Genomic DNA, 17,503 nt, shown 5'->3' with positions numbered 1-17,503 from the left:
CAACTTCGTTACACACTCCAAGAGTTAAAGCCCGGATCTGCAAATTTTGAATAAGATCTACAGATATGAGGTAATTAAGACACAATTTTTACTTCACACTTGCTAATTGGAGGCAAGGCAAAGCTACATGTGGTGGTTTCAGCTGAGTGATCCGCTTTCTGCAGGATTTGTCCAGCAGCACGATGAGCTGGGGTGAGTGGCTAATGCAGCGGGAGAAAGGAGGACTTTTCTGGCTGGTTTATCAGGCAGTAAACCCTGAGCAGCCCCACAACAGGCACAGCAGAGCAGGATCAGCATGGGCAAGCTGGCACCAGCCCCGCTGCACGGCCTGACTTCACCCCTAAGGAGGCTTTGGGTCCCCAAGAGATGCAGGGACTCTGCTGAGGGGTCGCATGCTGCCCGGCCATACCCAGGTGCTGTGTCCGAACAACCTCTTGTCTCTAGCAGATTTGCAGCACACGGATGGCCCTACAAACCCTGGCCCTGTTGAACCTACAACGGATGGCCCTGTTGAACCTACAAACACTCTGCCAGATTGTAGAGCTGCTGTTGTTGAGCAGAACTCTAATTAACCTGGCAAATGCAATGACAAATGATAAAGCTTCAGTGTCCTCTGGCTTATTTGCTACTAGCTGTGTTGTAAATGCTCTAGGAAAGCAATGTTTAATGCTGCCATCAGCTAATGGCTTTTTCAGTGGCATTTATGGGAAGGGCTTGTTTCCTTTGAGTATGTTTGCTTTGACGTTATTGGGAGAACTTTTGTGGCAGATATTTATACTCAACTGAATTCCTGTGGCATCCTCCAAATGCGTTTGACACAGGGTTGGGGCCCAGTCTGCCAGAAGATGAAAGAGCACTTTGCACAGTACCTTATCAATTTGTTGTGCTGACTGAGTAGCCTGATGACTTTTCCATGGCTGGGAAGGCTGGCTAACCCTCCCTGAACCATTAATCTCAGGACAGCTTGAACTAAGAGGGCTGCTTCAGAGGTTTCTGTAAAAATAGACCACAAAGAATGCATCTGAGAGGAGAGTCTGTGTTTTTTTGCAGCTTCTTGACCTCTTCTGTGTGGATTTTATACAAATGGGAAGGATTAGATGTGATGTCCTGGTGCCTCAGTGCAACACGGTGACCAACTTGCACAGCTGTTCTTAGTCATGTCTCCAAACACATTGCAACTTGGGCTGTGTTGTCGAGCACATGAAATAAGGGCCTGACTCACTGCTACTTCAACTTGTTTTTGAAGCTTGGTTCCACTGCAACTAGACTGGAGAAAAAAATGGAGGAAAAGAGCAGGAGGAAGTCACCTAAGAAGACTTCTATTTCCCTAGCATTAACTTTTGTTTAGTTGGTGATAAATTGTGGTGGCAGGACACCTGGGTCAAATAAACAACACAGTAATCATGGCACACACAGTAATATGAGATTCATGTTATTAAGATATCTCAATGCTAATACAACATGTCCTAAGATTTAAAAAAAAAGGGGGGGGGGGGGGGCGGGAATGCCCGGGGCATGGAACAATTTGACTCAAAGTTTTTGAAGTTTGACGCAAGCAAATTTTTTTGGAAAAAAAAATCTCCTCATTTTAAAAATTGTATTTGTTATATAAGGCTATTTCTTTTGTCAGATATTTTACCTGATACCATAATAGAATATAGCTTTTAGTCTGTGGTAGAAGTGCACTCACTTTACCAGCTGAATCTCAAAATGCATTATAAATGTAAGAACTGGAGTGGTAATTGTGTATTAGGATTCCAGAACATGGAAGTGGTTCTATAAGTAGGATTCATTATGTAAAAACGGTAATCAAGTAAGTCTTCATTGCAGATTACCGTTAAACATATCTCAGTGTAATGCCCTTTATTTTCCTGTAGTTTTAGCTACAACATCAAATTCATTAAATAAAATGGTCATGTAAGTACTTACACCAGCTGAAGTGCTTATGCCAGCAGAGATATATGCTAATCTAGATGCAGAAGAAATTGAATTTTATATCCAAGTATAAGTTTTTTGTACATGACAACCTCAGTTCCACTGTGTTTGTGAGCATGCTGCCTATGCAAGGACTTTGCTGCAAGGGTGAAGGAAATAAATCTGCAGAGTGATGTTTGGACAGTGGTCCAATGAACACAGAATCATTTTCTTGATTGGATGAAATTTCTGTTTGAGCAACTTTAACTACTGAAGAATAAAAGAACAGGGGATTGGCCAAGACACATTTGAACATTAATTAGTTTAAATTTGGTTCCACTGTAACCAAATCAATGCCTAGCAGCAGTCATATGGCCCAAAGCTGCAGACGAAGAAATACACAAGCAAAGAGTAAGAGAAATTCCTACCTTATCCTTCATTTAATAAATAAGTAAATTCATTAAGGAAAAAAAGAAAAAAAGCTTTTTTTTTCAGGCTTTAAATCATACACCAGGCAAAGCTGATGCACTGCAGATCTTACAGCATAGAAATCCACTATTAATGCGAATGTGGGTAGTAGTGCAGAAGTGGGAATTTAACCATGGATCCAAATATTACAGCATTTAAATACAGAAGGCATTTAAAAGCAAATCTATAGAGAGTAAGGAAAATAAGCCCCTCCCTTTGCACTCAGCGACTCCATAATTAGCACTATCGACTTTATCTCTAATTTTAACAATCGTGCTGTCTTTAGCTCCAATTCTGGGGGAGCCCATGTTCTTTCCCACTGTTGGACTATGAGCCTGTGGTTTCCATTTGACATCTGACGTCTGCTGGGTATTTCATCATCATCTAACAAACTTTTCACTCAGAGTCATGAACAGAAAAAAAAAATCATCAAACTTAAAAGATATATATATATATATATATATATATCAAGAAATTGCGTTGTTACTACCACCTAGTGGTGGCCGTAACAAATTTGCAGAGAGCACTTTTATTGCATAAAAAAAACTACTTCATAAAAAGGTTATGTGCGCATGATTTATTTAATCTTATTTCACTTATCTTATTTTTCCATTTAAGCTACTCTTAACTTGTTCTTAATACTGAAAAGTCCTCAGTAAATAACGGACAAGCATCTTCTGAACAATTTGAAGTGGAAGTTAACAAATTGACAGATGCCTGAGATTCCGCAGTTCTCAGCACCTATTTTAATGCTTGCGCTTTCATGGTGGTGTAAAGCAGGCAGTGCACCCTTGATGAAAATGGATCAGGTCTCAAAGACTGAGAGCTGGATCATTCATAAGCCCCAGCAAACAACAACCTTTTCATCTATGTGGAGGAAACTGGCCACTGTCATGACTCTTCTAGAAACTGTCCTGACCTCATTTACTATCAGCCTCCTCCCAATATTGCCAGTTTGCTCCTCGGAGAGCAAACACAGCTTCAGCCTATCCACCAGGCTGGGATGCAGTGGGACTCCAGAAAAAGAGTAAAAGACCAGTGAATAGGTTTGTAGGAAATGTTTATTTGTTGGTTTTCCAACAGCCTCCTCAGATCCCTTCCAGGCAGATGGTAAGTCTATACTTTGCTTAGAAGAAAGCTCACACAGCTTCTAACACAGTGCAATGGATAACACAGGGAGGTAAAGTCTGCAAACAGCTTCACGTGGAAGTGTGTTGTGTAGGGTTATTGGATGCCAAAGCCAGCTCAGGTGGGGCCACTGCTGCACTTGCACCGCTTCTTGTGAGGATCATCCTCAGTTGGTTTGAGTGGTTCTTGCTGTGGTGCTCCCCATAACATGCAATTCAGATGACGGGTTACAACAGTTTAAATGCATAATCCACTGCAATCTCTACTGCTGCAGGTTTAACATTGCAGTGAACTCCTCCCCTCTCCTCTACTGCGGCTTGGGATTGTCTGTTGGTCACAGTCCCTTAGAGGTGTACCTGCTCTGGCATTGTGTTATCTGTGAGCCACAGTCCCTTTAGAGGTCCACCTGTTGTGTCATGGACTTATCCACAGCCACAGTTGCTTCAAGGTGTACCTGTTCTGGCACAGCCTTTTTGTTGGCCACGGTCCCTTCAGAGGACCCTTCAGACACCTGCTGGAGTGGACTTACCTATGGCCACAGGTACTTTGGGGTGTACATGGTCCCACGTGGACTCATCCACAGGTCCCAGTCCCTCTGACTCAAGTTCACTCTGGAGTCGCAGCCTGTCCAGTTCAGCAGCACAGGAAGAGCAGCACCACACAGCTGCTTGTTCACTCCTCCTCTTCCCTGCCCAGCTGGATGCGGGGAAGCAAATTGGGAATTGGGAGGGCAAAATTAGAAAACTTGTGCATTGAGATAAAAAACATTTATTAAGAACAAAAAGACAAGTGATGCACAAAGCAATTGCTCAGTACCAGCTGACCGATGTCCAGCTAGTCCCCAAGCAAGGGCATCATCGCCTGGCCAACTCCCCACAATTTTAGTGCTGAGTCTGATGCCATATGGTCTGGAATATTCCTTTGGTCAATTTGGGTCAGCTGCCCTTTAAAGGTTCAATGTGGACACCATACTTTACACGTTTAAATGGTCTTTATCACAGATGCTTGGTTAGCCTTACATTTTGGATTAAACATTTAATAAGTTGCTGTGTTGACTTCACTGTTCAGAATTGCCAAGCTAACTCAGCTGTTTTTCATTGAAATGTCTACGCAGTGTTTGCACAAAACGATACTTCAAGTATATTGGAAAAATCCTGTTAGTGGGGATGAGAAGCAAGGCTGATGTTTCACTGGAGTATCTGAATCTGGAAAGGACTACTCTTCAGAGCATAAATGATGGAAATTTGTAGGGAATCCCAAGTCCTTTATGTTAGGCTTCCCCTACCTGTAATAAGAAGCTTCTTAACACACTGTGTTCAAGACAGCTGGTGTTATCTGGAGGCAGTCCCTTTTTGATCTGAACTCTCATGAGGGGAAAAACTAGAATTGTCTTATGGAAATCTTTCTACTTACCAGCATTGGAAAACTTCAGCTTTATGAAATGAAACAAATTCTAGCACATTTCCAGAGAAAATGGAAGATGCTCTGAATTACTGTGATACTTAGTGAAAAATGTTCCTTGAAAGGCTTGAGTTTTGGCTCGTGTTAAACTATGAACTTAAACACCAGCTTTGAAAGCTAACATTTGGTTATGTTGTTGGGGCTGTCTGTTACAATGAAATCATTGTATGCTATGCAAATATTTATGAGGAATTCATATAACAGTGCAATACTGAAGAACATAAGAAAAGGGGTGGGAGACATAATTCTTTAGCTGAACTATGTAGTCATAAAATTGTGTAGGCTTTTCTGTAGTCTGTTGGTTTGTGTTTTGAGAGGTAGTAAAGCCTCTGGTTTCATGTGCAAACAGTTGCGTTCTTGTAGCCTGTTAAAAACTCTGTCAACAGAGCATCATTTGTTCTTGACCCAAATCCAGTCAATCAAAAATCTCGCCTGAATCAAAGAAATAACAAATATATCAGATTAGCTGTTGTCATCTTCTTTAATATCAGTTTTTTAGCAGACATGACACTATAGTTTTGGATTGCCACTTTCTTGTTCTGAAAGTGTTGCTTATTTTTTTCCCTTGAGTACAAGGTGGGAGGTGGTCTGCTAGCAGAAGTGCATGTTTGTTTTGATGCTTTAACAGACAGTCATTCCTACACCTGTAAAGAAACTTCGGAACTCCTACTTCTTAAATGCCTCAAAAGAAATCCACTTTTCTTTGCGTGGGGCTCAAAGGCAATCTTTGTCTTCTGTACCTGAAAAGTATTATTGTTCATAAGATTCTTCTCCTTAATGGCAGATGTTGCCAAAGGTTGTTGAAAAAAGGATGTCTCCCTTTAAATTGTGGCGCTAATGTCTTCATCTTTAATTTCTTTCTAAGACTTGGAATTGCGGAGTTGTTATGAATTGGCATCAAACACTGAAAAGCTAGGAAAGCTGCTGATATGGTATTCAGTCAAATGAGTGTATGAACAGTGAAATGGCTAGAGATCGTGCAGCCCTTCTCCTGGAAGTCATTAAACTCAAAATGAACAATACTAAATGTGTTAGTATGATGCCCCTGCATCAGCAGGGTACTGTGTTGTGCTATTCCCTCCTATATAAGTGTGTCAAAATGTACTCGACTGTAGACTTGTTGGGAATGCTGTATGTAAGCATGGTCCATGGTCCTTGCTGGGAGAAATCCAGCAAAAGGGTACTAAGATAATTAAGGGACTAGGCCACCTTTCATAGGGATTGTTTAGCCTGCAAAAGAGAAGAAAGACTCAGAGAGATCTCATCAGTAATTATATTTAAGATATCAATATTTATAATCATAAATATCTGAGGAGAGAGAGAGAGCATCTAAAGAAGACTGAGCCAAGTTCTTTAGTGGTGCCCATCAACAAGAGAAGTAGCGTTGGGCACACATTCAAACACAAGAAATTTCATCTCAGTATAAGAAAACACATTTTTCCTGTGAGCATGGTTGAACACTGGAATAGATTGCTAGAGAGTTTGTGGAGTCTCCATCCTTGGAAATAGCAAAAACCCAACTGGACAGAGTTCTGAGCAGGCTGCACAAGCTGGCACTGCTTGAGCAGAGGGTTTGGACTAGATGATGTCAAGATGTCCCGTCCAAACTCAACAATTCTGTGGTGGTCAGATGCAGTTATCTGAGAATGATTTTCTATATAAGGTGTTCTACCTATTGCATCTTATGCTGATTTACTTGTGTTTGGTGGAAGGAGTTTGGTTGAAGATGATTCTTCTGGTTGAAGATGTTCCTTGTACTAAACAAGATGAGAGGGGGAATGTCGTTTGCTACTGCAAAAAGATATAATGGTGGATTGTGTATTCTTTCTCCTGTAAGTCTTTTGTACTCATTCTCTGATTGGCTTTTATTTCTGGCTGCTCTTTCTTGGCCTCTCCTTCCCTCAAATTGTATTGGGGAAAATGTGAGTAAAGCAATACTGTGTTCTTGTAAGCATATTGCTAATACCTTTCGATGATCCTGCCTTAAGAAGGGGAAGAATGACGCTATGAAAATGTATAGAGATGTATTTTGAGACACCAGAAGCATGTATAAATTCTCTTAGAGTGATTGTGGGTAGTAACTGGGCTGTTTGCTGCATGCTACCCAGAGAACACCCAACCTTCAGCGCTCTTCGTTGATTAGCAATGTGTTAAGTTCAAATCTGCTTTCAAGTGTGCCTGCCTTTTCCTGTTGACCTCACTGGGAATTGCAAGGTGAACGTAACTTTTCTTCTCAGACACAAAATGAGATAGGGTTGTTGTCATTATCACTGGTGTTCTTTGACGTGTAAAAAATTCTTAGTTCAATATAAAGCCTTTTCTGAAGGATGGTGACTTAAAGAACACTCTTGGTGTCTGCTCTGTTCATACGTTATTCTGATAGCTGCCTGCAATCGCTACCATTTAGGCTGCATGTTTTAATTCCTAGATATTACATTAGTGCTTCTGCTCTAAAAGAATCCAAGGTCAAGAACATTTGTGGTTTGCACTTCTGTTAATCAGGGAATGCAGAAGAGTTGAATGTTTTCTCCCTTCTCTCCCCAGACAGCCTGCCTGCGTTCCCCATTGCCATGGTGGCAGGGATAGTCATCGGTACGGTTACAGGTCTCACACCGCTCATCTCTATTGTTGTGTGTCTTGTCATCAGAAAGAACAACTCTAAAAAACGTTACTCTGGGTAAGAGATCTCCCTCCTCACCTGTGTATGATGTGAGGAACAGCAGTAGGATCAGAGGGAGGGCTTAGAGGGGGGTAGGAGTTGTTTCAGCCAAGTCTTGGCAACCATAACTAGAGGTAGGGTATGGCCATGTGGAAGATTGGCCATCTGCCCATAATGATTATTTCTCTGCTGTGCTTGAAAAGACCTACTGACCATGAGTTGCACCTGATAATCACTAAATGTTACAGCTGATCCCCTGCCACAAGCTTATGTGCCCCATGAACATCTAACCTAAGATCCCCTAGCTCTGTTCTGTTCCCCTTCCCATCCCTACTCCCTTGTTCCCTTAGCCTCCCCCTTCCCAAAGAAAAAGTGCCACGTGCAGTTTTAAGGAATGCTCTTTTGGGATGAAGACTGATTTTTTCAGTTACCAGTGTCTTGCTCCTGAGCCAGTAGTACACTGGCCAAAATCCCTTTCATCACCACTCTTTAAAGTAAGGAAGGAGTAACCACTCCACATGCATCCTCATTCAACTGTCTGGTTTTAGTTAACTGTTACCATCCCTACAAGTTTTTTGTGTGTGTGTGTTAGGAGGATATTTCCTAAATAAAGCACAGTTCTCTGAGTGGGGATGTGAGAATGCAACAAGACCTAACAAAAGCAAACTTGAATCCTGTGGTGATGGAGCTTGTTGGTGGTGGGGGAAGTGCTTTCTCTTTTCTCTTTCTCTCTAATTTAGATGGTCATTTGCTTCGGTAAGAAAGGATGAAAATTATGTCTGTAATCTTAGAAACAAAATCAAGATTTATAACCTTCTTCTGTTCTTTCCCCAACAAATATTCCTGCTTCCTGCAGGTTTTCTTGGTTGCCTGTCAGATTAAAGAAAACAACTCCATAAATAAACTTGTGGGGATTTCTAAATTGAACTTTGCCCTGTCCTTTTCCCAGTTGGAGAGCTTAGAGAAAGTGAGTTGGCTATTCCCAATGGTAAGGCTGAGTGCAGTGAAGGCAGCTGCATGTGCTCAAAATTGTACAGAAAGTCTGCTTCCCCCTTTCTGCATGTGTCCTTCTGCTAAAAACTGAGAAGAAACCTGCAGAGTCACGCACCAGGAGTGTACATGTGATGGTCCACATGCTTTGCTTCTGAGTGACCTGCTGTCCACTGTCTTCCTGCTGAAGGACATGTGCTGGAGCTGAGCCTGGAGCAGGAGGTCACGTGCAGTAATTTCGTATAATAGATTTAACTGCTCTCCCAGGAAAGTAAACTCCGAAGTTTGAATACTGCTTTTGCTGACCGTGGCAGCTCTGCATGACATGCTAAGAGAAACCAAATGTGCTGTGACCCCCTTCAAACTTATGGACTTTCTTCTCCATGACACTAACCTAGTGTGTGGTGGTAGCAGTGAGATGTACTTACTCTTAGATAACAACTCTGCCTTGAACTGAGGTGGGCTGGGGCACTGCGTGGCATCTGGAACCCTGCATGGCCACAATTTCCGTTCATGATCTGACTTTGGTGTTTTTTTTGTTTTTTGTTTTCCTTTCTGCCTTGGTGTGCTGGGATCGGATCCTGCTTATCTTCCTCTCCTTACAGAGATCCTGATATAGACGCCAGTTTGGGAATGTAACAGGGCTGGGTCTTCTCTTCCAGTCCCACTAGACACCATGGTAACTAATCAAGTTGGTGGTTGCTGTTAATACCTGTGTGTATGTGTACACATTTCCTCTTCTTTTGCTGACTAACCGGCTAGCTCTGTGCTAACATAACTTCGCTGTAATTTGTGCTGGAATCTGTTGGCAAAGGGACAATGCATTTCACTGGGTGCTTGGGTTTCATTGTCTCATGTCTGGCTGGGGTGGGATTGCTGCTTATCCCAGATGGTGTCCCTCCATCTCTTCCAGCAGTGAACTTGCCAATGCATTGACTAGAGCACAGGAAATTCAGAGTTCTTTCCATGACAGAAGGAAAACACACTCCCTGTAAGTGTTCTTCTGGCTCGGACAGCTCTGCCATTTGGAAACTTACAAATGCAGTCATCTAAGTGCATGAGCTGCTTAAAAAGGAATTATGACTTTTAGGTAGTGTGGATCTTAGGAATTTTGTGAATAAAGAAAACAATTCATTGTTATGTCATTTTGGTCACAGAAGGGCTGCTCTGTCTCTGAGACAGAGCGGAAACCCCTTGCTGTGGTTACTGGGTCTGCAGTATTTCTATTTTTTTTTAATCTGCGGCATGTTTGTAGAGCTAAATCTTCTATGGTTAGACTTCCCAAAGGTTAAAAAATGATTGCCTGTGAGGAGGTGGTCTGCTTGATGTCACTGTCCTTATTTGTTTGTTTCTGTACTTGCTTTGTACACTGTCTTTTTAAAAAGACTGTGGGGAAAGGATGCTCAGTGATCAGAGGGTAGCAAAGGGAACTCCTGTGTTTGTTGTGGAGGAGGTGGCCCGTTTTCTTTCCCGGGTGCATGGGTTAAGAGGAGATAGACTGAACATTTAGAGACCCGTTACTGCACTGCCCAGAAGCTGCCAAGGTTAAGTTTGAAGACATCTGCTCATATACTTAGCTCAGTAGTATTCATTTCTCTGTCATTGGCTTGTTTTCTTTTCAGTCCTGCTCTAAGCGGATGGGAAGAAGCAAGCAATGAATGAAAACTGGCAACCTTCTTCCAGAGGTGTTAGTTCTCAGTACAAGACAGTTTTCTGAGTTTTCAAACAAGATTTGCCTGTTTAGATATTCATGTAGCTGTATCTGGACACATAGCTTACACGTCATGTATGCCTCTTAAAGTAATCACTCCAGAGACTAGTGTCTGTTGTGAGTGGGCAGAATTGTTTTGGAATCATAGCCCAAACAAAAAGGGAACTAATGTGGACTTCACTAGGAAGTACCTTTGTAGTATGGAGAGCTAGTGGCTCTTGCAGGCGTTCACTTTAATTGTAGCAGTGGTATAACACTTGCTTCAGTGACTGGGGCTACTTAGCTTGTAGTTAGAAGTTAATTGAGTCTGAAGCCTCAGTGAAGAAAACACATTTGTGGGTTTGTAAAGTTTTAGACTGGTTGGGTTAAATGGGAATATCTAGGGAACAAGAATTTTGAAGGAGCTACTGTCGCATGTTAAAGTTGTTCCTTCACGTTGCTCACCAGTGAGACTCTAGGAGGAAGGACAGAGAAATGACATGGGAGAGATGGAGAATTATATGTGTTTATTCCAGAATCCATTATGTTCACTTTTACTTTGGCATAATCTGCCACCAATTTCATCTCGCCATCACTCGTTTTTTGTTTTTGTTCCTTTTTTTTTTGTGTGTGTGTGTGTGTTTGTGCCTCTTGAACATTGTCGTGCAAACTCTGCTCTGCCACCTCGTCAGCTGCGGTACATCTGAGAGCTTGATGTCACCGGTTAAGCAGGCTCCGCAGAAGTCACCCTCCGACACAGAGGGTCTGGTAAACAGCGTACCCGCCAGATCACACCAGGTAAACTGCTTCCTGCTTCTTTCCGAAGCAGGATCCTCCCGGAGCATGGGGGAGATGGTATGGAAAAGCTAAAGGCAGGGTGGGACACGTGAATTAGGTGCTGTCTGTTAAGGTGATGAGGGTGGGGGGGGTGTTTGATCTGAACAAGAGATGGGCAGTAATCCCTCAAAGATGTAGTGCATCTGAAAGAATAGCATTTTGATATTAGTTGAGGTAGAGTTTTATGTCCTTTTTGTACTTATGTACGAAAAAGATGGCTCTGATCTTGTGCATTAACATAGACAGATGTTAGTGAAGTACAAGTGTGAGATCCTGAAGAAGATGAGGAATTGGTAGTGGGTAGCTGCTGGAGATACGTGGAGATGACATTATGTACTAGATGTGTAACACTCTACAAAACTGCCTAGGCTGTTCTGGGATTGTGCTGGGGAGGAATTTTACTTAATCTCTCATCGATGTGAAGGTATATGCTCTAAGTGGCACGCAGTGCCTTTACGTGAAAATGAGCCAGTGCAATGCAAACACTGACCAGTGATGGTTAGTCTGAAGTTACTCTTGCTGCCCAGAGTGCTTTTCTGCTGAGCCACCTAGCTTTTGTGGGCTTGAAATTATGAAACTTTGTCCTGTTCTTGCTGCTGTTGGCAAAGTTCTGCTGACTTTGAAGGACCAAGGTGGCTCTTACTCAGACTAGTCATCTCATGGGAAATTAGTCAGAGGGCAGAGAGCATGCATCAAACAGGGATTCTGTGCAATATACAATTATCGGCCAACAATGTGCAGGATTTCCATATTGGTAAGGTGTTTCTTACCTCTTGATTTGTGTATGCTCAGCAATTTTCCCATGGAGGCATGGGTCCTGAGTGAGTTTAAGTCCAAAATGGACTAATTCTTAATAAGTCACCTTTTAGGAAGTGTCTACGGAGTAGTGTGTGGACTCTGAGAGGTTTCTAAATCAGAGTTGACACCTGCTTTCTTCATTTCTCTTGAAGAGGTAATGGAGATATGTGTTAATACTACAGGAAAAAAAATACAGTGCTGAGTGAGATGGATAAAGTCAAGGTCCTTGCTCTGTTGGGGGCTTACAGTCTGCTTTTGAAGTACATCTTGTTCTTGACACGTGCAGTACTTCCAGAAGACAAAGGTTTAGTATGTAGGCCCACATTGTTGCCTGATGACTTCAGAGAACAGTTATTCTCTGAACATAAAAGCAATATAATCAAGTGATAAGGTTTTAAAATAGTTCTGATTTTGACGGGAGTGGGTCTGTTAATAGCAGTCTGCCTTTAAGACCTAGATAAAGCTTGCCTTATTCTATGAATGTTCAGCTGAGTGACTCAACAACATTTGTTTTCACTGTTTCTTCTTAGCAGATACGTTCTGTCCTGTCAAATTTGTATATGGTGTTTCTTTTCCATGCCATCATTCTGCAGTGACTTGTATTCTACTATGACTGTTACTTGGATGAGAGAGAAATACATTTCTGTTGAAGGCAGGAACTAAATGCATTTCCCAGCTGGGTGTCCTTGTTTAGCTAACAATCTGGGTTGCAACAGGCAAACTGGGAGGCAGTGTGTTGTCCCAAGAAATGCTTGCTCCAAGGTGGCTGTCATTTGTATTTGTGCTTTGTGAGTTGTTGATTACTCATTTCTGGGCAGGCTGAAGTACTGTTCATCTTAAAGCATTACTTCTTCAGAAGTACATTTATGATGTACAGAGCAGTATGGCACAGAGATCCCAAGTGGGTAGGCCTGTCAGTGTAGAAGCTGGGAGCGCTAAAGCTACATTAACTTCAATGTAGACCTCAGGCTTTTGGTCTTTAGGAATACCTGAACAAGCTTAGTTTGTGCTCTGTTCTGAGCTTTGGGCTGGACACCAGGACCCTAGGAGGGAGCAGTTCATGGTGCAGGGAATCCTGACTTAAATTTCAGATAAATTTCCTGGGGCTGGAATCTGTCGTAGTTCCAACATCTTCCAGAATCTAAAGAACTTGAGAATACTGTAAACCACATGGCATGGTGGTCTAACTTCATGACTCCTTTCTCTTTGCTGTAACTTGCAATTCATGACTCTGCTGACAAACTTTTAGCAAGGTATGGGTATACCTGCTCCTCTTTTTCCATTGGTTTGAATGAAAAAAATCACAAGACTTCAGGAAATGCAGGTTATTTTATGGCAGTGCTGCTCTTTCTTTTAGTTTTGAAGAGTCAGAATGATCTTAGTTGGACTTCGGTGAAAGTTCTGAATTGTTTAGACTTTTCTGAAGCTTTTACCTATGTAAGAAGTCTTCACTAAGATTCAGCTGGCAATAAATCAGATAGGTGAGGCTTTATAGCAAATTCTTGCTCCTCCTTTTCTCTGCGTCAGCTAATCTACCATTTGTTTAGGTGACAGTGAACATATCCAGACAACGATAGCTTGATTTGGATCAAGTGACCACAGCAAGTCAGCCTCTCCATCACCACCTGATGTGCAGGATAACTATATTTAACCAGGCATAAAATCAGAATAGTGATAAAACTGATCCTGAGTAGTGAACTCCTGTGGTAGAAAACTGACCCATCAGAATTTCTTGAGCAAACTTGAAATGTCATAGTGAGTATTTTATGAAGCTGTAGATTTTTTTGAACTGATACAAAGTGCTGTAGAGCTGAATTTACCATGTCCTTAAACTATGGTTTCAGGCAAATGAGAATTCCTAAATTACTTACAAATAAACTTTAGGCTCACTTTGTCTTTACCTTTTTGTATATTTTGCAATTAGATTGCAATTAGATTGCAATTAGCTCTTATTGCAATCCAGATACAGTGTTGGAGATCAGAACAATGTGAGAATCAACAGTGGGGTAAAAAAAGGTGGTTTGAATGAGACTCTAAATCCCAACTTTTCTAGGACATCTATATATTTTTTTTCAGCATTTCCACAGTGTTATTTCTATTCAGCATTTTATATCTGCTTGTAAGTTTCCATCCTTCTTTCCATCCCCTTCCTCTACTCTTTTTCTTTAAAACTTGGGAAGTGGTTTACCTGGAAGGAAGAAAGTTTGGGTTTAAACTGCTTCTCAAGGAGAATGAGTTATACGGCAGGTGCATGCTTTGCCTTTGTGTTGGAAGGAAAACTGCTGTACAGAAGTGTACCTATGGTCCGTCGAAGATTTCCTTTTCATCTTTAGCTAGTTGCTTTGGAAGATAGATGGAAAGCTTTCTGTGTCAATTCCGTAGAGATGCTTTCTAATTTGGCAGCATACCAAAAGTACTGGAGAGAAGAGAGTGGGAGAAATATCTGTGAAGGCTTCTTCTCCCTTGGACCTAAGGGAAACAGAAATGGAGTTAAATGGGTGAAATGGTTTCGAGGCAAAAGCCTCGAACAAGAAGAACTGAACAAGAAGATCTGTCCTTGCAATTTTCCCCCTCTTCCCTCCACCTAACAGAACAGTTCCTTTCTCTCCTGTGCAGGTAATGTTTGTGTGTGGCCTCTCCCCAGAGATCTCCTGGTAGGTGGTCGCAGCCTTCTGCCCTGTGCTTGTCAGTTGTGGTGTGCAGAACTGGAGCTGCGGGTCAGCCCTTTCTGTAAAGGTCCCACCTTTGTCTTGTCAGGCACTTGCTCTTTGTAGGCTGCAGTCCTGCCCTCAGCCCATCTGGAACAGCTGCAGCTTGCTTTCCTGTGGGCTGTGTTTTGGAGGACATGGTCCTTTAGGAAAGTGCTGGGGTGTTTGCATGCCCTGCTGAAAGACGGTGCTTTAATGTCCTCCACTTCACTCCAGCAGATATAACAGAGGCGTGTGGCTGTGTTGCAGTCTTTTCAAGGGAAAACCTGGCAATATCTGTCAGTGCTGGGCAGTGCTGAACAGACCGGCCCAAGAAGGTGCCAAGCATACCTGATGTGTGGAGGTCTGGTGTGATGGTTTTGGGCAGTTCTCTTGTTTGCAGATCTGCACCATACCTTGGACTGGTTGGTAGCAAAAGAGAGCCTTGATGGCCTAGCTGACCAAGGATTTAGTTTTACACTTTTTTTTTTAACTCTGTGCAGGGTTGGCTCAAAAGTGAGGTAAGACTCCGCGTTACTGCACCATTTTAGTATTTTCTGGCTTGCTGCAGTGTGGGCCTTGATCCCATCATTTGCTTGGGCAGTGACTGTGGTGTCCTGAGGTGGCTGCAGGTTTATCTTATCCCTCAGTTATATCCAAGTGGTACAGCTGTGCTGAGATTTACAGGACTTGAATGGTAGTAAGCACATGAAGTACACTCTGCTATCTACTGGTAAAGATGTAGCGTAGTTTATCTTGTAAAATATTAAATCTGGCATGCATACGAGTAAGCCTTGTATCTTTCTCTGCACCACAACATCTAAGAATTGCTGCTTTTCAGAACAAAGGATTCTGTATTTTGCTGATGGTGAGAAGGCAAGCAGCCTTAGCATTATTAAAGGGAGGAAATCCTGCTGTTTGGCACGCTCCCAATAGGAGCAAGGTGGCAGACTAGAGCTCATTTATAGGTGAGGGCTCATTCCACTTGCTTTAAAGTGTCACTAGCAGTCATAAGAGCTGTGTGGTCTTGTTTTAGCTTTGGTCTTGCTGTAGCCCTTGCAGAAGGGAGGGGCAGTATGACCTATTCTGAGCAATACTGATTGTGCTTTTTTTATTCTGTTTCCAGGGCCCAGTCATTTACATGCAGCTAGATCACTCCGGAGGACAGCACAGTGACAAGATTAACAGGTCAGAGTCTGTGGTCTATGCTGATATTTGGAAGAACTGAGATGAGATCCTAACCTATCCAATGCAAAACACGCATTCAGACTGGAATTGCTTAAACAAAATTTGACCCAGAGAACTCACATGTGGCCTTTGATGCCTAGGCTAGGACCAATGCATGTGCATACAGAGGGAAAGATATATATGAATTGTGTGTAAATAGTCTATTTAATCGTACAGAAGTGAGACCAATGTTGCATGTTGAAATGCGGTAAGAATTCTGCTTATAAATTGCCAATATTCTTTTTTGTATCTTGTATGACGAGAGAGAAAGTGGGAATTCACATCACAGTTTTTAAATATTTTTATCTTGATTATTAACGGAGAAACTGGAAGATAACTAAGATTCTAGGTTGACCTCGAGATTCTTTTTTTTTGCTTATGGGGCCTATTTTTAGTTGTTGTTGTTGAGGTGAATATAAAGGTAACTTTCACAGGGTATTCATATTTCCTTGGTCAGATTCTCAGTACAAGCTGCCTTCTTGCATGAGGTAGACATTCTCACTTGGTTTTGCAAGCCACATTGTGACTCCTAGCTATCAGAAATGGTTATCTTACCACTGCAAGTGAAGGAAATGTTTAGGCCTACCTGACCTGTATAACACAGGTCACAGAATCGTTTACTTCTGTATCAAGCCCATATATTCAAGCTTAGTCCTTTAAGGTACACGGATAGTGCTGACCTAATGACTTTTGTGAAATTGTAGTTTACCTGTGAAAATTTAAGAGCTAGTGAGCTAGAGGGATAAGAAGCAGTAACTCTAGGTGGTCGAAAAGTTCACTGAAAGTCTGAGGCAATGAAATGTTTCTTCCTTATAACTGTGTCACTTCATATAAGCACAACAAAATGGGCTCCAAGGGCTCTGGAAGTTGTAGTATTCCCTCATCTCTCCCTTGTTACTCCATTATACCTTTGTTACTTCCCAAGAGATGCTTTATCAGTTCTCAAAAGCCTCTAATGGAGGCTGAATGACCTCTGGAAGAAATTTAGAGCTTCACTTTTGGTTTATTGCTGTTTTTATTTTTTTTTTGTCATTGTTGTTATTGTTGTTTGTTTGTGTGTTTTCATAATCTTTATTTGCACAGAGGATGCGGAGGGCAGTTTATTTCCTTCCTCTCTGCAAGTCTACTACTTGAATACAATTTCCCAGCTTCTTGTTTCGAGATTATACTCCTCATAGATTGATAGGGATCTCAAATCATCCTTTTCTGCTGAAGAGGATCTTTCTTTAGCTGACCCATTTGTATCCTGAAATCCAGTGTTCAGGACTTGAAGTGGCACTCCAGCTGAGGTCTTTTCAGACTAGCATATAGTAAGAAGGGTTTCTGTTTTGTACATCCTAGTGTAGTGTAGGCTTTTCCGTACCAGTAGATAATTTTCAGTTTGATCTACCATAACCCCTTCTCTCTGATTTTTAGCCATTTCCTAATTCAATCTATTTCACAAAATCAGTCACAGAATGGTTGAAGTTAGAAGGGATCTCTGGAGATCATCTGGTCCAACCATCCCTGTTCAGCTAGAGCAGGTGCCCAGGACCATGTCCAGTTGGGTTTTGAGTATCTCCACAGATGGAAACTCTTCAACCTCTCTGGGCAACCTGTTTGGCCACTTAAAGTAAAAAAGTGTTTCCATGTGTTCAGATGGAA

The 17,503-nt window shown here is 42.0% G+C and overlaps 1 protein-coding gene across 1 annotated transcript; it reads left to right on the top strand.

Moving 5' to 3' along the window:
• Positions 1-5,935: 5,935 nt before the first annotated feature.
• On the top strand, positions 5,936-17,020 carry LOC121072303 (myelin protein zero-like protein 1). The gene is made up of 4 exons (XM_040561842.1): positions 5,936-6,029; positions 7,474-7,648; positions 11,003-11,108; positions 15,759-17,020. The coding sequence occupies exons 1-4, from the start codon at positions 5,936-5,938 to the stop codon at positions 15,858-15,860; spliced, it is 477 nt and encodes a 158-aa protein (XP_040417776.1). The 3' UTR covers positions 15,861-17,020.
• The last annotated feature ends 483 nt before the right edge of the window (positions 17,021-17,503 follow it).

Source organism: Cygnus olor, chromosome 1, assembly GCF_009769625.2.
Source record: "Cygnus olor isolate bCygOlo1 chromosome 1, bCygOlo1.pri.v2, whole genome shotgun sequence".
Classification (NCBI taxonomy): Eukaryota; Metazoa; Chordata; class Aves; order Anseriformes; family Anatidae; genus Cygnus; species Cygnus olor.
The sequence above is the reverse complement of the archived record's forward strand: the minus strand, read 5'-3'. Positions and strand labels throughout refer to the sequence as shown.